This window comes from Capricornis sumatraensis, chromosome 14 (genome assembly GCF_032405125.1).
Source record: "Capricornis sumatraensis isolate serow.1 chromosome 14, serow.2, whole genome shotgun sequence".
Classification (NCBI taxonomy): Eukaryota; Metazoa; Chordata; class Mammalia; order Artiodactyla; family Bovidae; genus Capricornis; species Capricornis sumatraensis.
In genome coordinates this window covers 82,903,384-82,926,527 of record NC_091082.1, presented here as the reverse complement: position 1 = coordinate 82,926,527, position 23,144 = coordinate 82,903,384, and the positions used below count along the sequence as shown (strand labels likewise).

Here is a 23,144-nt window from a genome sequence, read left to right as displayed (position 1 = left end):
TGCCCTCTCATTATATTTTCTTTCATTTGTCTCCTTATATCTCATTTAGTTGTGTTATCATGGAAAGTCTGGATTTTTTAACCCAAGATACTAAGGTGTGGTCAGGTGTGGTAAGGTGTGGTAAGGTGTGGTCTGGATTTTTTAACCCAAGATACTAGGTGTGGTCAGGTTACACTCATTTTTCTTCTGCTAGTCATACAGGTTTACTTACAACTTTACACATAAACTGTGCTCACTCTTAATTTTTCAGCATTGTGTGTAAGAGTGTTTCAACAGAAAAGTTTTCCCCTTTATCCATTTCACCCAACCAATTCCTACTCCTCCCAACTATAATGACATTCATTGCTTCCAAGAATTTGGCCCTTAATGCACCTTTCTTTCCTTTTTCGTGTATGTATATTTCATCTTCCATAAAACATTTAGTGCCTCAATAGCAAGGCTTCCACAGAGTTGAGACCCATTATGCTAACGGCCCGGGGTTGTTTAACCATTTACTTTCCCAGACATGCTTTCCTGGGAACATAGGGTAGAACAAACGGATTTTAGCAGTTGGGAGAGCGATGGCCAAACCTTTCGTGATTTTGGAATCTATCCGGCCATGAGAGGCTTCAGTAGCAGAGGCTCAGCCACGGAAATTTCAAATACTGTCGTGAATGATGCCTGACTAATGGCAAAGATCGAGCAAGGAGGGCCCAGGTGTCCTGACAATCTGGAGGGCCCCAGGTCCAAAAGGAGTCATGACGGGTGTCTGTCCCACAGTGACCACTGCCTAAGCTCTAGATTTCTATCTTCAGGTCGTTACGCTTGATTTTTCCGGAAAAAGGACAATGATGACCACGCCAGCCCTTGATTCCTTTCCACCCTTCCTGCGTAAGGTGGTTAACAGTCTTTTCACCAATAGCCGGTGAACCAGCTATTCCCGCCGAGTCGCCGCTGCTCTCCTTCAGGTCTGCAGGCAGAGGAACTAGAGACACGCCGTGTGCCGACGTCTCCGCGCCCACGGGGAACCATCTGTAGCGCCGCGCCCCGCCTCGCCCGGCGCAGGAACCGCCCCTAAAGCGCGGGGACCGCCCCTCCAGGAGCAGGGACCGCTCCTGGCGCCGAGGCCCCTCCTTTCAGCCCGCTCATTGGCCCCGCTAGACACTAACCCCGCCCCCGGCACGGCCCAGCCACGCCCCACCGCGTTACAGCTCCGGACACCTGTGAGTCCGGGGATTGTTGCGTCTGGCAACCGAGCTCAGAGGTCCACCGTCTGGGCTCAGCTTTCCCGCTGGTCTCCCCGAAAGTGACAGAGGCTTTCGTATCGCGCAAGCCCCTCCTGGTCGCCCCGGGAGTCCCCCTTTTTTTGGTGCCTCATAGGGATGCTTTTGGTGGTCCTCGTCCTCCTGCTGCCCACAGTCTCCGGTAGGAGCCTGCAGAGTGTGCGCGCTGGTGGGGAACCGGAGCGGCTCGCGAGGCCGGCCGACAGGAACCGAGGGTGGGAGATTTGCTTTTAGTCTCTCGTGAGAGTCGCGGGGCTGGATCCACTCCGGGGTCATAAGGAATTGGGGTAGAAAGCATGACCAGCGCGTCCGCGGGTCGTGCTGCGTGGAGTAGGGACCACATAGTGCTGGAAGAGAAGTCTTGCTTGCGGTGGGCACTCAGCGGTGCGAGGTGATGGGCGAAGCTGAGGCTTACCAAGGGCCAGGCTGGTGTTCTTCAGTCGCTAGTCGTATCTGACTCTGCAAACCCATGCACTGCAGCAAACCAGGCTTCCCTGTCCTTCACCATCTACTGGAGTTTGCTCAGACTCGTGTCCATTGAATCGGTGACGCCATTCAACCATCTCGTCCTCTGCCGTCCCCTTCTCTTCCTGCCTTCAATCTTTCCCAGCATCAGGGTCTTTTCCAATGAGTCAGTTCTCATCAGTTCAGTCGCTCAGCCGTGTCCGGCTCTTTGAGACCCCATGAATCGCAGCACGCCAGACTTCCCTGTCCATCACCAACTCCCGGAGCTCACTCAGACTCGAACCACAGGACTGCTGATCCGGCTCTGGTGGTGACGGTTTGCTCAGGTGCCTGGGAATGTAGTTAGGCTGCTGTTGTGCCTGTGGGGAGGGTTTGCCCTATATTCTCTGGGCAGTTTGATAACTTGGGAGTAGGGGTGTTTGTGCCCCTGGAGCTTGGCTGGGCTAGGGGAGCCCACACAGAGTGTTCCCTAGTGTGTACTTTGTAGAAGTGGCCATCCAGTGGTGCCAAGTGTGGGCCCAGGAAGCTACTGCTTGCTTTGTGTGAGGCTGGGAAGTTCATTTGGAGGTCGGGTAAGAACGTGTGCTGGGTGGGGCCCCCACCCGTGGGGCCCCCACCCACTCCCCCCACCCTCCCAGTTCCTCTTTGGTGGTGGAGGCTGTAACTCAGGATCCTGGAAGCAGCGGAAGTCACCATCCTTGTGCCCCACGTGGTGATGCCATTGACGCTGGCAGCAGCAAGGCACCAACACCCAAGACGTATAGAAAGTAATAAGGTGGCCACTGGGCAAGACCTGTGAAAGAGGCAGTGGAGGATGAAAGTGCCCACTTGCAGATATTGCCAGAGGCAGCACAGAAGAGAGAAACCAAAGACTTGTGCTGTAGTGCCACCTGCTGGGGAAAAAAATCTTTTAATTTCTAACGGGTTGAATCATTCTCTTCCTGCCTTATTGCACCTGCTGCTGCTGCTGCTAAGTCGCTTCAGTCCTGTCCGACTCTGTGTGACCGCATAGACGGCAGCCCACCAGGCTCTCCTGTCCCTGGGATTCTCCAGGCAAGAACACTGGAGAGGGTTGCCATTTCCTTCTCCAATGCATGAAAGTGAAAAGTGAAAGGGAATTTGCTCAGTCGTGTTCGACTCTTCCCGACCCCATGGACTGAAGCCTACCAGGCTCCTCCGTCCATGGGATTTTCCAGGCAAGAGTACTGCAGTGGGGTGCCATCACCTTCTCCACCTAATTACCCTCATACTTTTTATGCATGTTAAAGTTCCAAAGAAGTAAGTTAACCATGTATAGGGGTGAATTCTAACTAATCAAAATACTGTATGTGGTGTTTTATAAAAACATTAAGCCTTTTATACCCCAACCTACCTGCTGGGGGCCTACCTGCAAAGGAAGGCAAACAGACAGAAAGTAAGAAACAGTCATGAATTGTTTCTGAAGACTTGGATTCAGTGTCTTTTCTTTACAACTGATGATGCATCTACCATCCAGTTTCATCTTCCCCACTGACTGGAACCATGATTTTGTAGCACATTTTCCAAGTTTGATAAAAAAAGGTGTGCAGAGTTATAGAATGTGGATGTTCTTGCTTACAAGCATTGTGCCAGCCTTCTAAAAAGGTCATTAATCAAGCTTGGACATTAATTTCAATAAACTTTTGTTTTTTATATTCATTAAAAAAAATAGTTTGTGTAGACAATGAGAGAAGGGGGCAAGATGGTCAGGTTTCAATGAGATTTCACTTTGATCAGAGACCAGAATTTTCCTGAAGGTACTACCTGGGCAGGGATCTGGTTTTGTGCTCGAGTACCAGAGTAATGTTTAAATTTAGTGAGCAGGTAGAGAGTCTCTGCATGACTTTTCTAAGTGTACAGAAAGTGAACAGTTCTCTTGATATGTAGTACAGACTGTTTCATCTTCTTGAAACTCATCTGGAAAACTAGGGAATTTTATGAATGCTGCCTATCATATTATATAATGGCATCTGCTGTTAATGTATAACATTGCAACCTAATAATTATTATATTGTAAATTATCTAGAAATAAAACTTAGTCACTATTTTTCTGAAATGAGAAATGTTTAGTTTGAAAATCCTCACAGGAGTAAAGAGTTCAGTATTCTGAGTAAGAGAAGAAATTTGGTAATTGAAAAGCATGATATTGGACTCAATCATTACAGTGTTTAAATCTTGTATTCAACTGGCTACCAAAGCATACATTCCAAAATGTATATAGTTGAAAGTGTGCCTTTCATGATGCTTGTTAGTGGGAAGAAATACTCGTTAGCTGAATGGATTAAGCCATCACATTGACATTTCTTTTCTTTTCATATTAGAAATTCTTTCATGATATGGTTTCGAGATAGGTAGTGAAATCAAATACATAAACAAATGACACTTGTATAATTTAATTATGGACATGCTATTAACTTGATTTCTCTCTTGGTTCCAGGAAACTCTGAATGATGTTATATATATGTATCTATTAATAGGAATCATATTGCATTTCTAATCCATTTTTTTCCTATTCCAAAATGATGATGTATGGCTCAGAATATTCAGTATATTTAATGTTATTAATAAAATTCAACACTATACTGATCTTTTTGTTCTTGTTCAGTCACTAAGTTGTGTTCGACTCTTTGCAATCCCATGATTTGCAGCAAACCAAGCTTCCCTGTCCTTCACTCTCTCCCAGAGCTTGCTCAAATTTACGTCCATGGAGTCGGTAATGTTATCTAACCATCTCATTCTCTGCCCCCCGGTTCTCTTTTTGCCTTCAATCCTTCCCAGCATCAGGGTCTTTTCCAATGAATTGGCTCTTCGCATCAGGTGGCCAAAGTTTTGGAGTTTCAGCTTCAGCACCAGTCTTTCCAGTGAATATTAGTATTGACTGGTCTGATCTCCTTGCTGTCCAAGGGACTTGCAAGAGTCTTCTCCAGCACCACAATTCCAAAGCATTAATTTTGGGGCACTCAGCCTTCTTTATGGTCCAATTCTCATATCCGTACATGGCTACTGGAAAAACCATAGCTTTGACTAGACAGACCTTTATCAGCGAAGTGATGTCTTTACTTTTTAACACATTGTCTAGGTTCGTCATAGCTTTCCTTCCAAGGAGCAGCCATCTTTTGATTTCATGGCTGCAGTCAACTGTCCGCAGTGATTTTGGAGCCCAAGAAAATGAAAATCTGTCACAGCTTCTACTTTTTCCACATCTATTTGCCATGAAGTGATGGGGCCTGATGCCATGATCTTGGCTTTTTGAATGCGGAGTTTCAAGCCAGCTTTTTCTCTCTCCTCTTTCTCCTTTAAGAGGCTCTTTAGTACTGATCTTTAAACAAAGTTTTTAATAACTACATCCTTGTTTGTTTGTTGCTTTTGTTTTGGGCAGCTGATTGAGGAGAATTCATATATTAAGACCAGAATACTGGAAATGTTGAAAACATTTTGCCAGAAGTGGATTTCAGCACGTGGTGTAGTGAACTGTTGGACCAAATGTCAAGAGAGGAGCTTAGAATTTAGAAAATGACGAAAAAAGAGGGTAACATTCACTTGTTTAGAGTTCTCTCTTGACTAGTCTTTCGATCTAAAGACCTAGACCCAAAGAATAAGAAAGAAAATTTCCCTCGGGATCAAAACAGTCTATCTCCTTCTCCTTAGGTCCTATAACCTTGTAGGAGAGGCCTCTGCATCATTTTAGCACTTCAGGACTTTAACCAATGTGTCTCCACCATAATATTTTACATTATTTCCTAACAGATTTATAAGATTTTCAAGAGCACAGTTAATTAAAAGGAAGAGGACTTGCTGAAGTAGCAAAAACACTATTCTAGGGAAGAACCACCTCCCCCTACAAAAAAAGGACAGAGTTAAAAAAAATTCTAAAAGCGTAACAATATAACAGCTTTACAGTCCGGATGCATATTCCGGATGCATTGGATAAACAGCCCAAAGAGCTACTGCAGGGGGCTTCTAAGGGAATTCACAATTCATTAATCAGTGAAAGAAGATTAAATTATTACTACTGGAAGATCCAAGAAACCAATTTTTACTAAGGCTATTCAAAGTAATAAAATTTGATATTTTAAGGTTTCCATTTATTTGCAAAATGCTCAATTCACTAATACAAAACACATAAGAGGAAGTCATAATTTTAAATATTTTAGTCAATATTTATTTTGATCTCTGATATCCACAAGGCTTATTTGATATTTACCTCTTGCCATAGCATGTCTTGAGCACCGAGTGTGTACAGGCTGTAGTACAAAAAGAAGGTATATGCTCTCTGCCCTCCAGGGCCTTGCTTTCTGAGAGGAAACTGAGGCCGAAGTGATAGGTGATCATAGGTTTGTGTTTCAAACTATGGAAGCATAATCTGAGCAGAGTGCCACAGACTACAGAAGACCTCTTAGAGGAGAGGTGAATGTCAAAATAATGAATTTAGAAAGAAGTGGGGAAGGACACATACCTATAAACATATTTCAAAACCAAAAACATTGATGCTATCTCTTCAATTTAGTTTTGAACGAAACTTCACCTTAATCCTCCACAAAGATTATAGATTATCATTTAAAATAAGCAAGACACATCCTTTGCTACAATTACCACTTGGGTAAAAGCAAGAACAGTCATTTAAAACCTTGCCAAGAATCTTTCGATTTATTCTGTGCTACCTACCTGATGCCAGGCCACAGTCCCTCCCTGATGAAATAAACTACTTTATTTTCATGCTCTTATTCTCTATATTCCTAGATGCCTGTGGTGATCCACCAAGGTTTGAAACTATGAGGCTCCAGGGTGCGCCTAAGCCCAGGTATCGTCCTGGGGATCGTGTACAATATGACTGTCGCCTAGGTTTCAAGCCCATAACTCCTCTTCGTTCCAGATCTGCTGTTTGTGAGGATGACAATACGTGGTCAGCTCTCGAGGAGGCCTGTACAAGTAAGTAAACTTTTTTTTTTTATTATTGCTCTGGAGAGTTTCACACATTTTAGTGCACATATTCACCTACTTCAGTGATAGTTTTCTCATGCGAATATAGGTTTTAGATGGTAATGCATTTTTTCAGGCTTAAAAAATCCCCAGAGAATAATCTTCTTGGCAATTGGTTACCTGGGTAGATATGAATCATGTTTGGCCATATAATAGGGAAAGAAAATAATAATTAAATGAATAATAAGATCCCCATGGGTTCAAACAAGAACTGTAGAATTTTGAATTTGATTTAAATCTATTTTTTGAAATTGCTGTAAACCAACAAATTTTTAATATTTTCTCTTAGGAAAATCATGTCCTAATCTGGGAGATCCAGTGAATGGTCAAGTTTACTTCATCAATGGAAGTGTTCTGTTTGGTTCACAGGCTCACTTTGTTTGTAATCAGGGGTAAGTAAGATGTTACTTACAGAGAATAAGGTTCAGTTCAGTTCAGTCGCTCAGTCGTGTCCGACTCTTTGCAACCCCATGAACTGCAGCACGCCAGGCCTCGCTGTCCATCACCAATTCCCAGAGTTCACCCAAACCCATGTCCATCGAGTGGATGATGCCATCCAACCAACTCATCCTCTGTCATCCCCTTCTCCTCCTGCCCTCAATCTTTCCCAGAATCAGGGTCTTTTCCAGTGAGTCAACTCTTCCCATGAGGTGGCCAAAGTACTGGAGTTTCAGCTTCAACATCAGTCCTTCCAATGAACACCCAGGACTGATCTCCTTTAGAATGGACTGGTTGGATCTCCTTGCAGTCCAAGGGACTCTCAAGAGTCTTCTCCAACACCACAGTTCAAAAGCGTCAATTCTTCAGTGCTCAGCTTTCTTTGTAGTCCAACTCTCACATCCATACATGACTACTGGAAAATCCATGGCCTTGACTATACGGACCTTTGTTGGCAAAGTAGTGTCTCTGCTTTTTAATATGCTGTCTAAGTTGGTCATAACTTTCCTTCCAAGGAGTAAGTGTCTTTTAATTTCATGACTGCAGTCACCATCTGCAGTGATTTTGGAGCCCCCAAAAATAAAGTCTGACACTGTTTCCACTGTTTCCCCATCTATTTGTCATGAAGTGATGGGACCAGATGCCATGATCTTCGTTTTCTGAATGTTGAACTTTAAGCCAACTTTTTTACTCTCCTCTTTCACTTTCATCAAGAGGCTTTTTAGTTCCTCTTCATTTTCTGCCATAAGGGTGGGGTCATCTGCATATCTGAGGTTATTGATATTTCTCCCGGCAATCTTGATTCCAGCTTGTGCTTCTTTCAGCCCAGCGTTTCTCATGATGTACTCTGCATATAAGTTAAATAAGCAGGTTGACAATATACAGCTTTGACAGTCTCCTTTTCCTACTTGGAACCAGTCTTTTGTTCCATGTCCAGTTCTAACTGTTACTTCCTGACCTGCATACAGGTTTCTCAAGAGGCAGGTCAGGTAGGTTTTAATTGTAATCTCCTCAAATATTTTCTCATAATTTTCTTTTTCTCATTCTCTCCCGGGACCTCTGTAATTTGAATGTTGGTTTGCATAATGTTTTCCCAGAGGTCTCTGAGACTGTCCTCTCTTATTTTCATTCTTTTTTATTCTCTCCTTCAGTTATTTCTCCCATTCTATCTTCCTGCTCACTTACCTTTCTTTTGGCTCAGTTGTTTTGCTATTGGCTGCCTCTAGTGTACTCTTTGTTTCAGCTATTGCCTTGCTCATTGCTGATTGACAATTCTTTATTTCTTCCAAGTCCTTATTAAACATTTCTCGTATCTTCTCTATCCATGCCTCCATCCTATCTGTCTATGCCTCCATTTTATTTCTGAGATTTTGGCTCATCTTTACTCCCACTACTCTAAACTTTTTCGGGTAGACTGCGTATTCTCTCTTCATTTGTCTGGTCTTGTGAGTTCTTACCAGGCTCTTTCATGTGCTACACGCTTCTTTGTCTTTTTAGTTTGTTTCGCTTACTGTGCTTGGGTCTACTTTTCACAGGCTGCAAGGATGTAGTTCCTCTTACTTGTGATGTCTGTCTCCCATGGGTGGGGTTGCTTTCCTGGTAGGGAGTGCCAGTGCCTGTTATGGTGGTTGAAGGTGGATCTTGTCTCTAAAGGGCAGTGCTATACATCCAGTAGTGTATTTTGAGATGTCTGTGAACTTGGTATGGCTTTGAGCAGACTGTCTGCTAATGGGTAGGGTTCTATTCCTGTTTTTCTAATTATTTGGCATGAAGTGTCCAGCACTGGAGCTTGCTGGCCTTTGTGTCGGGCCAGGTCTTATGGTTGAGATGGAGGCCTTTTGGAGACTTTTTGCCAATTAATATTCCATGAGGCTGGAAGTTCTCTCATCATGGATCAGGTCTCCTATCTCAGAGTTTCAGGCCTGACCCCATTGCTGGAGCACCAAGATTCCACAAGCCATACAGCACCGAAGAGAAAGAGAAAGAAAAAGACAGAAAAAAAGAAAAATTAAAACAAACAAAGGCCCAAGACAAATATTAAAAGCAGCACTTAACATGTAATAACATACTATCGAACTCACAAACTCAAAATTATTTTTTAAAGAATGAAAATGGGAACAAAAAAATGAAAAGAGCAATTAAACCACAAACAAACCCACAAATGAAAACAAACAGTAGAAACTAGACTAGCAAAAATACAGAATCAAAACCGTGGGGAAAACTGTAATATAATGAGAAGTACTGTGGAAATAGGAAAACCATTTTTAAAATTTATTTAAAAGCAAAAAGCATTAAGTAAAGGAAAAATAAAAGCAGTAGTAAAGAATAACAATAAAACAATACAAAAAAGAAGAGAGAAAAAATATATAGAGAGATACTGTAGTAAGAATATTTTCCTGTGGCTTTCATTTGTCCGTGTCCACGTCACCCTGAGAGCTAGTAAGTAAGTCTTACCTACTTGCCAGTAAGTCTTGCCAGTAAGTCTGCCTACTCAGAAAGGCCTCCAAAAATTCTAGGAAGGTCTCTGAAACCTGCTGTGGGCACTGTGGGGTCAACTCAGATTCAGATCTGGTTTTACTCCAGCTTTTACTTGCTTACAAAGTCTCACAGTCCACAGCCTTAAGCTAATTGTGGGGCTTTAGTTGGCTGCTCCTGGGGCTACACAGGGAATTCCCTTCCTCTGAGTCCCTGGTGCTCAGTCTTGGTGTTGGTCCCATCTCCTTTTATAGACCGTCCTCTGGTGTGTGTTCCCCACCCAGGCAATGGCAGCAAAGGCTGTGGCTTATTGGAACTCACTTGCTTAGTCAGTCCGGGCAAAGGGAGCAATATGCCGGACACAGTTGGGATGTGCAAGAAAAACCTGTGGCAGCAGAGACCTGTAGGAAGTTAGTACAGCCTCAGGCAGTTGTCTGCCCCCACAAGGGAACTGGCCCCAGGTCGAGGGTCCCTTGGCAGCGCCAAGCAGCACAGGTACGGGCAGTGACTTTTGCCTGCTGACAGCTTGGTGGAGGCTGTGGTGGACGTCATGCCAACCTCTGGGGCGGGGGTCTGCCATGGCACTTTGTCCCCTATCTCTGGCACGTGCTTTGGTGGCAGCCAGCCTGCTTGCCCACCTCTGGGACCACAGACCCCAGCCCATCTCACCTCTGGCATTGATGACGGCAGTGTCTTGCTGTCTGCAAGCCCACAGAGTTGGAAGGTCCCCACAGCAATGATCTCTTACCTCTCTGGCTGGCACAGACTTTTCCCTGGAATCCCTCAGCTGTGCTGCACGGGGCCCTTCAGGCTTTCATCATGGCCCTCAACCCCAGTCCTCTCGCAATGGCCCAATCTCCAAAGCCCGAGCCTCAACACCCAGCCACCACTCACCACGGCAGGCACGCAAACAAATGTCTCAGACTGGGAAGTTCTGTCAGCACTGAAGTCTGTGGTGAATTCTTTCCACTTCTTTTTCCAAGGACCTGTTTGTGGGCTCCCCTCTGAGGTTCTGAAGCTCACCCCTATCCCCTCCCATTAGGGGATTTGCTAGTGTGTGGAAATGTTCCCTCCTTCATAGCTCCCTCCCAGAGGCACAGGTCATGTCCCTATACCTTTGTCTCCTTTTAAAATTTCTTTTGCCCTACCCTGTTACATGAAAATTAGCTTGCCTTTTTGAAGTCTGGGGTCTCTGCCAGCATTCCAATATGCTATAGAAGTTGCTCCACGTGCAGATTTACTTTGGTGCATTTGTGGGGAGGAAGACGGTCTCTATGTTTCACTTCTCAGCCATCTTCAAATCCCCGTCTCATAGAAGGATTGGTATAACTTCTCTTTTAAACATTTGGCAGAATTAAAGAGTTGAAAAGCATCAGATCCAAGACTTTTTTTATTAATGGAAGATTTTTGGTTACTGACTCAATCTACTCACTTGTCATATTCAATTCAAATTTTATAATTTTTTAATGACGTCATGGTAGATACTGTGTTCACATGGATTTGTTCGTTGTATCTAGACTATCATTTGTTGGCATAAAATTATTCATAGAGATCTCCATATTTTTAATTCTGTAGAAATAAGTGATAATATCCTCATTTAATTTCTGATTTGGGTAGTTTAGATTTTTCTTTTTTTCTTAGTCCATCTAGCTAAGGGCTTGTCAGTGTTTTTGCTCTTTTGGAAAACCAGCTTTTGGTTTCATTGACATTCCCTACTAATTTCTCTTCTCTATTGTACTGCTTTAATCTTTATTATTTACTTCCTTCTGATACTTTTGGGTTGATATCTTCTTTCGCTAATTCCTTAAGTTGTAACATTAGGTTTCTTACTTTAATTGAAGAATAATTTACCTACAAACTAAATTACTTCAGGCACATCCCATAGGGATTGATATTTCTATATACTTAAAAGTGATTACCATGATGTCTATTTATCATCTGTCACCATACGAAGTTGCTGTTGCTGCTGCTAACTCATTTCAGTCGTGTCTGACTCTGTGTGACCCCATAGACGGCAGCCCCCCAGGCTCCCCCGTCCCTGGGATTCTCCAGGCAAGAACACTGGAGTGGGTTGCCATTTCCTTCTCCAATGCATGAAAGTGAAAAGGGAAAGTGAAGTCGCTCAGTCGTGTCCGACTGTTCCTGACCCTATGGACTGCAGCCTACCAGGCTCCTCCATCCATGGGATTTTCCAGGCAAGAGTACTGGAGTGGGGTGCCATCGCCTTCTCCGCCATATGAGGTTATTGCACAGTTACTACTGGTTTCCCACTTTCATCCTCATAACCTCTTTCTTTCATAACTGGAAACTTGTACCTCCTAGTTTCACTCACCTAATTCATTCCTCCCTCCACCCCCTCCCTCCGACAACCGCTCTTTTGTTCTCTGTGGCTGGAGTGCGTTTCTGTTCTGTTGTCTCTCACTTGCTTTCTGTGTAATTGCACTTATAGATGAAGTTATGCAATGTTTATCTTTCTCTTTCTTACTTTTCTCACTTTGCATAATATTCTCTCAGCCCATCCCATGTTGTTGCTAATGGCAAGATTTCCCTGTTTTCATGGCTGAGCTATAGTCCACTGTGTTTGTTTATCCATGAGTTCTTAATCCCTTTAGTCTCCTGAAGGCATATAGTTAGCTACTGTATCATCTCTACTTTATGCAGCAGTGAACGTAGGGGTGCTGAGAAAAGTTGAAGGCAAGAGGAGAAGGGAACGGCAGGGGATGAGATGGTTGGATGGCATCACTGACTCAATGAACATGAATTTGAGCAAAACTCCAGGAGACAGTGAAGAAGAGGGGAGCCCGACATGCTGCAGACCATGGGGGTCGCAAAGAGCAGGACACGACTTAGCGACAGAGCGACTTTTCAACTCCAGAAGTTCCTTTCGGCTTCTTTCTGGTTTTTCTGTCTCCTGTTTGAGATTTCCATGTTTTACACATATTTTCCTGATTTTCTAGTTTTCTTCCTTTAGTTTTTTAGGCCTCATTAAGGCAGTCATTTTTTTTTTCTGTCAAATTTCATCGGGGGCCCAGGACCTTGGGGTTTAGGCAAGAGACCTCCCTGCCGGCAAAGAGGTACCATGGTATGGGAATCATTTAATGTTCTTCTGGAGGCGCAGGTTGTTGGTGTGGACACATTTCTTCTTGTGGCAGTCGGGCAGCATTGAGATGGAAGTGAGCAAATACTTGTGAGAGATCATTTAGTAGCAGTGTATTTTGGGGCAAACTTGCAGAAGGAAGGCTCAGTGATGCCACCCCACAGGCAAAGCTCCAGGTACAAGTTGAATCCTTTCTTGAATTTGTGGTCTGAGAGTGTGTGGTCAACCTCCAGCTATTTGCCCCCAAAATTCAAAACTGTTAGGCAAACAGGATGTCTCCCTTTTCTTGGATTTTAGCTTTGATATTCTCAGTGATGACATTGAACTTGACCCTGAGAGTGAGGTTCTTACTTGCAGAATGTTCATAAAGATCTGCAGCTCTATGTCTCTCACTTGGCCCCCTCACTGAAGAAAGAGCAGACAGCAGAACTGGCATTAATCGATTTGCCACCGCAAGTGCCTTCATAAGACAGTTTAAAGTCTTTGTCCAGTTCATCTGCCATCAGCTCTTTTTCAAAGACAATGTATTTTGATTTATTTCTTCCTTTGAATGACTCATACTCTCGTTTCTTTGCATGTGTTGTGATTTTCTTACTGAACAAAAACCCCTTGAACCTAACACTTTGGTAATTCTGAAAATTAGATTTCCCCTCTTACCTGGGGCTTGCTCTTTGGTGTTGATGTTTTTTGTGTCTCTATGATGAAGATCAGCCTGCTCTATAAACTGAAGATTGTCTCAGGTCTTTCCTGAGCCTTTCCCTGGGCGCACACTATCACTTACTTATTTCCCCTACATATGCATTTGCTTTTGAATGTCCTGATGTTGAATGTCTGCCTCCTGAAAGGGGAAAAAGCAAACAATGGAAGGGGGAACAAAGGCCACTAAACATTTGCTAAGTCACTTCAGTCGTGTCCGACTCTGTGCGACCCCATAGATGGCAGCCCCCCAGGCTCCCCCGTCCCTGGGATTCTCCAGGCAAGAACACTGGAGTGGGTTGCCATTTCCTTCTCCAATGCATGAAAGTGAAAAGTGAAAGTGAAGTCGCTCAGTCGTGCCCGACTCTTAGCGACCCCACAGACTGCAGCCTACCAGGCTCCTCCATCCATGAGATTTTCCAGGCAAGAGTGCTGGAGTGGGGCACCATTGCCTTCTCCTAAATATTTAAGCCCCTTTAAGTTACTTCATACTGTTCCTACTGTTGATGGGGTTCTCAAGGCAAGAATACTGAAGTGGTTTGCCATTCCCTTCTCCAGTGGACCACACTCTGTCAGACCTCTCCACCGTGACCCGCCCGTCTTGGGTTGCCCTGCGGGCATGGCTTGGTTTCATTGAGTTAGACAAGGCTGTGGTCCTAGTGTGATTAGATTGACTAGTTTTCTGTGAGTATGGTTTCAGTGTGTCTGCCCTCTGATGCCCTCTTACAACACCTACCATCTTGCTTGGGTTTCTCTTACCATGGGCATGGGGTATCTCTTCACGGCTGCTCCAGCAAAGCACAGCCACTGCTCCTTACCTTGGACAAGGGGTATCTCCTTACCGCTGTGTTCCTGACCTTCAACGTGGGATAGCTCCCTAAGGCCCTCCTACACCTGCGCAGCCACCACTCCTCGGGTTGCTCCTCCCGGCCGCCGCCCCTGGCCTCGGGCGCAAGGTGGCTTCTCGCGGCCGCCCCTGGCCTCGGACACAGGGTAGCTCCTCTGGGCCACCACCCCTGAACTAGGTCTTGGGAAGCTCCTCTCGGCCATTCCTGCGCCGTCACAGCCTGGCACTCTTGGCCGCTGCCCCTGACCTCGGACGTGGAGTAACTCCTCTCCGCCACGCTCAGTGCGCTGGGTCGCAGCCGCCTGCGCTCAGGGCGCGGGGTCAGTATGAAAAGGCAAAATGATAAGTTACTGAAAGAGGAACTTCCCAGGTCATTAGGTGCCCAATATGCTACTGAAGATCAGTGGAGAAATAACTCCAGAAAGAATGAAGGGATGGAGCCAAAGCAAAAACAATACCCAGTTGTGGATGTGACTGGTGATAGAAGCAAGGTCCGATGCTGTAAAGAGTAATATTACATAGGAACCTGGAATGTCAGGTCCATGAATCAAGGCAAATTGGAAGTGGTCAAACAAGAAATGGCAAGGGTGAACATCGACATTCTAGGAATCAGCGAACTAAAATGGACTTGAATAGGTGAATTTAACTCAGATCAGGAATCCCTCAGAAGAAATGGAGTAGCCATCATGGTCAACAAAAGAGTCCGAAATACAGTACTTGGATGCAGTCTCAAAAACGACAGAATGATCTCTGTTTGTCTCCAAGGCAAACCATTCAATATCACAGTTATCCAAGTCTATGCCCCAACCAGTAATGCTGAAGAAACTGAAGTTGAACGGTTTTATGAAGACCTACAAGACCTTTTAGAACTAACACCCAAAAAGATGTCCTTTTCATTATAGGGGACTGGAATGCAAAAGTCGGAAGTCAAGAAACACCTGGAGTAACAGGCAAATCTGGCCTTGGAATACGGAATGAAGCAGGGCAAAGACTAATAGTTTTGCCAAGAAAATGCACTGGTCATAGCAAACACCCTCTTCCAACAACACAAGAGAAGACTCTACACATGGACTTCACCAGATGGTGAACACCGAAATCAGATTGATTACATTCTTTGCAGCCAAAGATGGAGAAGCTCTATACAGTCAACAAAAACAAGACCGGAAGCTGTCTGTGGCTCAGATCATGAACTCCTTATTACCAAATTCAGACTCAAATTGAAGAAAGTAGGGAAAACCGCTAGACCATTCAGGTATGACCTAATTCAAATCCGTTATGATTATACAGTGGAAGTGAGAAATAGATTTAAGGGCCTAGATCTGATAGATAGAGTGCCTGATGAACTATGGAATGAAGTTCGTGACATTGTACAGGAGGCAGGGATCAAGCCCATCCCCATGGAAAAGAAATGCAAAAAAGGAAAATGGCTGTCTGGGGAGGCCTTACAAATAGCTGTGAAATGAAGAGAAGCAAAAAGCAAAGGAGAAAAGGAAAGATATAAGCATCTGAATGCAGAGTTCCAGAGAATAGTAAGAAGAGATAAGAAAGCCTTCCTCAGCAATCAATGCAAAGAAATAGAGGAAAGTAACAGAATGAGAAAGACTAGAGACCTCTTCAAGAAAATTAGAGATACCAAGGGAACATTTCATGCAAAGATGGGCTCGATAAAGGACAGAAATGGTCTGGACCTAACAGAAGCAGAAGATATTAAGAAGAGGTGGCAAGAATACATGGAAGAACTGTACAAAAAAGATCTTCATGACTCAGATAATCACGATGGTGTGATCACTAATCAAGAGTCAGACATCCTGAATTGTGAAGTCAAGTGGGCCTTGGAAAGCATCGCTACGAACAAAGCTAGTGAAGGTGATGGAATTCCAGTTGAGCTGTTTCAAATCCTGAAAGATGATGCTGTGAAAGTGCTGCACTCAATATGCCAGAAAATTTGGAAAATTCAGCAGTGGCCACAGGACTGGAAAAGGTCAGTTTTTGTTCCATTCCCAAAGAAAGGCAATGCCAAAGATTTCTCAAACTATCGCACGATTGCACTCATCTCACATGCTAGTAAAGTAATGCTCAAAATTCTCCAAGCCAGGCTTCAGCAATACATGAACCGTGAACTTCCAGATTTTCAAGTTGGTTTTAGAAAAGGCAGAGGAACCAGAGATCAAATTGCCAACATCCTCTGGATCATGGAAAAAGCAAGAGAGTTCCAGAAAAACATATATTTCTGCTTTATTAACTATGCCAAAGCCTTTGACTGTGTGGATCACAATAAACTGTAGAAAATTCTGAAAGAGATGGGAATACCAGACCACCTGACCTGCCTCTTGAGAAATCTGTATGCATGTCAGGAAGCAGCAGTTAAAACTGGACATGGAACAACAGACTGGTTCCAAATAGGAAAAGGAGTACATCAAGGCTGTATATGTCACCCTGCTTATTTAACTTCTATGCAGAGTACATCATGAGAAATGCTGGACTGGAAGAAACACAGGCTGGAATCAAGATTGCTGGGAGAAATATCAATAACCTCAGATATGCAGATGACACCATCCTTATGGCAGAAAGTGAAGAGGCTCTAAAAAGCCTCTTGATGAAAGTGAAAGAGGGGAGTGAAAAAGTTGGCCTAAGCTCAACATTCAGAAAACGAAGATCATGGCATCTGGTCCCATCACTTCATGGGAAATAGATGGGGAAACAGTGGAAACAGTGTCAGACTTTATTTTTGGGGGCTCTAAAATCACTGCAGATGGTGAATGCAGCCATGAAATTAAAAGATGCTTACTCCTTGGAAGGAAAGTTATGACCAACCTAGACAGCACATTTAAAAGCAGAGACATTACTTTGCCAACAAAAGTCCATCTAGTCAAGGCTATGGTTTTTCCTGTGGTCATGTATGGATGTGAGAGTTGGACTGTGAAGAAGGCTGAGTGCCGAAGAATTGACGCTTTTGAAGTATGGTGTTGGAGAAGACTCTTGAGAGTCCCTTGGACTGCAAGGAGATCCAACCCATCCATTCTAAAGGAGATCAGTCCTGGGTGTTCTTTGGAAGGAATGATGCTAAAGCTGAAAGTCAAGTACTTGGCCACCTCATGCGAAGAGTTGACTCACTGGAAAAGACTCTGATGCTGGGAGGGACTCAGGGCAGGAGGAAAAGGGGACGACAGAGGATGAGATGGCTGGATGGCATCACCGACTCGATGGACGTGAGTTTGAGTGAACTCCGGGAGTTGGTGATAGACAGGGAGGCCTGGCGTGCTGTGTTTCATGGGGTCGCAAAGAGTCAGACATGACCGAGCGACTGAACTGAACTGATGGGATTTCTCAAGCTCAAGGCAGTCATGGAGCTGGAACTTGAATGCCAGGCAGGCAAGTTCTAGGGCCCTGATCTCTCTGCTTAGTCCTTACTGAGGAAAATGGTGTGAGCATAGAGTAGAAGTCAGTGTGTAATGCACTTGCCAGAGGGAGCAGAGGGGCTACACTGACCAGTGTGACAGTAATTTACACATTTACTGTAGGCCAAAGTGGGTCCACATGCAGAAACTCTCTTCAATTGAGTTCCAGATTTAGCATATCCATATTTTAAGAAACTTCTTTTTCAATTTACTATAGTGTAGAAAGACAACCCTATTAATATTTTTTTCATTTTTATCCACATCTTCTAATTGCTAAAGAACATAGCAACTGTTCTTTTCTCATTTAGTTTTTATATGATTGGAGCAAGAATTCTACATTGTGAAATTTCTGTAAATAATGTGAACTGGAATGATGATCCCCCAATATGTGAAAGTAAGTATATCCTCTCTTTAGAATATAGAGTGGCAGTTCTCAAAGTTAGATGTGGTGAGTGTGAGTGAGTGAAAGGTGCTCAGTCGTGTCTGACTCTGCAACCCCATGGACTATCCAGCCGATGGGATTCTCCAGGCCAGAATACTGGAGTGAGGAGCCTTTTCCTTCTCCAGGGGATCTTCCCAACCCAAGGATTGAACCCAGGTCTACCGCACCACTGGCAGATTCTTTACCAGTTGAACCTCAAGGGAAGCCCCTTTGATGCAGGGACCCCTTTATTCTTTTAAAATGAAGTAGACACCCAAGAGCTTTTCTTTATATGGGTTATGTCTATTGATATTAATATTATACTGGAATTAAAGCTTAAAAAATTTTTAAATAATTGTTAATTCATTTTTAAGAAGAGTAAGCACAATACATGTAAATATATGCAACAAATTTTTGTGAAAAATCAAAAAATTTTAAAACAAATAGTGAGAATTGTGGTACTGTTTTACCTTTTTCCATATTACTTAATTTTTTTCTAGATTCCATGCACACTTTTAAATTTTTTTAAGTTAATTTATTTTTGGTTATGCTGGGTCTTTGTTCCTATGCACAGGTGTTCTCTAGTTCCTGTGAACAAGAGGCTACTCTTTTTTATTTAATTTAATTTATTTGTTTATTTTTACACCAAAGTCATTTTGTATTGGATTGTAGTTGATTAATAATTTTGTGATAGTTTCAGTGAACAGTGAAGGAATTCAGCTGCACATACACGTGTATCTATTCTTCCCGAAAACCCCCTCCCATCCAGATTGGCACGTAACCTTGAGCAGAGTTCCATGTGCTGTACAGTAGGTTTTTGTTGGTTATCCTTTTTAAATACAGCAGTGTGCACAAGACCTTTTCAAAGTCCCCAACTATCCCTTCCCCTCGGCAACCATGAGTTCGTTTCCTAAGTCTGTGAGTCTCCTTCTGTTTTCTAAGTAAGTTCATTTGCATCATTTCTTTTTAGTTTCCACATACAAGGGATGACATATGATGTTTCTCCTTCTCTGTCTGACTTATTTCACTCAAGATCACGCTCTCTAGGTCCATCTGTATTTTGCTGCAAATGGCCTAATTCATTCTTTGTAATGGCTGTATATATACGCACCACCTCTTCTGTATCCGTTCCTCTGTCGATAAACATCTGGGTTGTGTCCACATCTTGGCCGCTGTAGACAGTGCTGCAATGGACACTGAGGGGCATGTATCTTTTTGAGCCAAGTTTTTCTCTATGCCCAGTAGTGGGATTGCAGGGTCATACGGTAGCTTTGTTTTTAGTTTCTTAAGGAACCTCCATCCTGTTCTCCATCGTGGCTGCACCAATTTACATTCCTACCAACAGTGCAGGAGGGTTTCTTTCTCTCCACACCCTCTCCAGCATTTGTTGCTTGTGGATTTTTTTGGTGATAGCCGTTCTGACCAGTGTGAGGTGGTATCTCACTGTTGTCTTGATTGGAATTTCTGTGATAACCAGTGGTTTTGCACGTTTCCATGTGAGGCTGATGGTCGTTTCGGTGCGCAGGCCTCTCTGTGGTGCGGAGCACAGCCTCCGGATGCAGGGTTTCAGCAGCTGCAGCGCAGGGGCTCACTAGTTGCGGGTTGCGGGCCTGGAACGCTCTGGCTTCAGTGGCTGTGGGCTGCAAGCTTTTGCGTCCCACAGCATGTGGAATCTTCCCAGACCAGGGATCAAACCTATGTCCTCTGCACTGACACATGGACTCCTATCCTCTGTACACCAAGGGAGTCTGCAAAATACTTTAATATCTGGCTTAAAGGAAGACATCTGGATTCAGCCTATTGCAAAATCACACAGTTTGTAACCTCTGAAGAATTTAACCATACTCTCATAGGGATGAAATTGAAAAATGACAGTAATACTCAGTATTAATGTTAACAATCAATTTGTTAGTGGAGATATTTATAAATCATAAAGGCTTTTCTTAGCACAGAGTTTTATTTTTAATCACAAGTACATTTTAGCATTAAGTTGTCAGCCTCTTTTATGAAGGTGAAAACAAAACTTAGAATGGCCTTGTAGATAAATATATGTATGTCATATTTTGGGAAATAAGCTTCATTCTAAAAGTTAATTTCTAAATTAATGCTTTGAATTTGAGATAATACATTTTGACATAGAGACTTTCTTCTAATTGGATATTGGATTCACAGCTAGCTTATATTAATCATATGTTATGAATTATTTGAAGGATGTTCATAGGACTTTGCTAATGCTGTCTTACTATTTTATCTTTGCTTCATGTCCTTTTCCCCCCTTTAAAGAGATTTTGTGTTCCACACCTGGAAATATAAAAAATGGAAGATTTACCATTTACAAGGATGAATATCATTATAATGAGGTAGTAACTTATATGTGTGATCCTTCAAATGGACCAGATGAATATTCTCTTGTTGGAGAGAGTAGGCTTATTTGTGTTGATCAAGACAGATGGAGCAGTGATCCTCCAGAATGTAAAGGTAATAATATTTCCATTTATTTCCTCCTGAGTCTGCAAAGACCATGGAAGCACTTCATAAATAGTTTTACCTATAAGTAAACACAACAGTCATAAATAGTTACTCCTCTTGCTACATTGACTTCTAATTTAATTTAATATTGGTCAAATCAAATTAAAAGATAATTCTAGTTGTAGAGTTCCCCACCAGTCACTCCACATGTCCTTGGCATTCCAATTTATACATCATGAGCTACTGTGTATATGCACAAGCTAGAACTTTTTGGTTTTCTTGTTTGTTTGAAAGCATCAGAAAACTCAACACACCCTGGCTTAAGAAATAAGAAAATTTTATCTTGTATTACAAGATCTCTGAGAGTTCTGGCTACAGGAATATTAAAAGACTAACCCACTAAGTATCCATCAATATATGAATAGATAAAGAAGATGTGGTGTGATGTGGTGTGGTATAGTGTACGTGTGTAATGGAATATTCAGTTCAGTTCAGTTCAGTCACTCAGTCGTGTCTGACTCTTTGCGACCCCATGAATCACAGCACGCCAGGCCTCCCTGTCCATCACCAACTCCCGGAGTTCACTCAAACTCACATCCATCGAGTCGGTGATGCCATCCAGCCATCTCATCCTCTGTCATCCCCTTTTCCTCCTGCCCTGAGTCCCTGCCAGCATCAGAGTCTTTTCCAGTGAGTCAACTCTTTGCATGAGGTGGCCAAGTACTTGACTTTCAGCTTTAGCATCATTCCTTCCAAAGATCACCCAGGGCTGATCTCCTTCAGAATGGACGGGTTGGATCTCCTTGCAGTCCAAGGGACTCTCAAGAGTCTTCTCCAACACCACAGTTCAAAAGCATCAATTCTTCGGCACTCAGCCTTCTTCACAGTTCAACTCTCACATCTATACATGACCACAGGAAAAACCATAGCCTTGACTAGACAGACCTTTGTTGGCAAAGTAATGTCTCTGCTTTTAAATGTGCTGTCTAGGTTGGTCATAACTTTCCTTCCAAGGAGTAAGCATCTTTTAATTTCATGGCTGCAGTCACCATCTGCAGTGATTTTGGAGCCCAAAAAGATAAAGTCTGACACTGTTACAACTGTTTCCCCATCTATTTCCCATGAAGTGATGGGAGCAGATGTCATGATCTTAGTTTTCTGAATGTTGGAAGTGAGAAATAGATTTAAGGGACTAGATCTGATAGATAGAGTACCTGATGAACTATGGGATGAGATTTGTGACATTGTACAGGAAACAGGGATCAGGACCATCCCCATGGAAAAGAAATGCAAAAAAGCAAAATGGCTGTCTCGGGAGGGCTTACAAATAGCTGAGAAAAGAAGAGAAGTGAAAGCAAAGGAGAAAGGGAAAGATATTCCCATCTGAATGCAGAGTTCCAAAAAATTGCAAGGAGAGTTAAGAAAGCCTTCCATAGTGATCAGTGCAAAGAAATAGAGGAAAACAACAGAATGGGAAAGACTAGAGATCTCTTCAAGAAAATCAGAGATATCAAGGGAACATTTCATGCAAGGAAAGGCACAATAAAGGACAGAAATGGTATGGACCTGACAGAAGCAAAAGATATTAATAAGAGGTGGCAAGAATACATAGAAGAACTGTACAAAAAGATCTTCACAACCCAGACAATCATGATGGTGTGATCACTCACCTAGAGCCAGACAACCTGGAATGTGAAGTCAAGTGGGCCTTAGAAAGCATCATTATGAACAAAGCTAGTGGAGGTGATGGAATTCCAGTTGAACTATTTCAAATCCTGAAAGACAGTGCTGTGAAAGTGTTGCACTCAATATGCCAGCAGATTTGGAAAACTCAGCAGTGGCCACAGGACTGGCAAAGGTCAGTTTTCGTTCCAGTCCCAAAGAAAGGCAATGCCAAAGAATGTTCAGACTACCACAAAATTGCACTCATCTCACACACTAGTAAAGTAATGCTCAAAATTCTCCAAGCCAGGCTTCAGCAATACATGAACCGTGAACTTCCAGGCGTTCAAGCTGATTTTAGAAAAGGCAGAGGAACCAGAGATCCAATTGCCAACATCCGCTGGATCATGGAAAAAGCAAGTTCCATGTATAAATTCCCAAATATTTGAAAAGTATGCAAGAGACTACTAAGGAACCCATGAGTCAAAGAAGCAGTCAGAAGGACAGTTAGACAGTGATGGATCGGATAAAGATTAGAGCACAGCAGATCAGTAGATCAGAAGATGTGGGCTACAGTGAAAGTGTTGCTCAGAAAGATATTTTTAGTGTGAAATGCTCATGTTAGAAAAACAGAAAGGTCTTAGATCAATCATCTAAGTCCTACCATAAGAAACGAAAAAAGAAGAACAAATTAAACCCAAAGCAAGAAAACACAAGGAAATAATAAAGTTAGAAATCCATGAAATTGAGAAGAGACACAAAACAGGGATAATCAAAGAAATGAGCCTGGCTCTTAGAGAAAATAGATGAAATAGATAAACTTATAGACAGTCTGACAGGGAAAAAGATATAAATTACCAATAACAAGAGTGAAAAGGAGACCACCGCAAAATATCCTACAGACATTTGAAGAAAA

General features: G+C 43.1%; 1 protein-coding gene across 1 annotated transcript in view; it reads left to right on the top strand.

Annotated features, from left to right (window-relative positions):
• Positions 1 to 667: 667 nt before the first annotated feature.
• LOC138090305 (membrane cofactor protein-like) overlaps positions 668 to 23,144 on the top strand; it is a 41,665-nt gene continuing 19,188 nt past the window's right edge. The window contains exons 1-6 of the mRNA XM_068985790.1: positions 668 to 806; positions 1,360 to 1,404; positions 6,486 to 6,674; positions 7,015 to 7,117; positions 17,985 to 18,070; positions 20,381 to 20,575. Coding sequence (XP_068841891.1) covers positions 668 to 806; positions 1,360 to 1,404; positions 6,486 to 6,674; positions 7,015 to 7,117; positions 17,985 to 18,070; positions 20,381 to 20,575 — 757 coding nt within the window. The remainder of the gene's footprint in view (positions 807 to 1,359; positions 1,405 to 6,485; positions 6,675 to 7,014; positions 7,118 to 17,984; positions 18,071 to 20,380; positions 20,576 to 23,144) is intronic.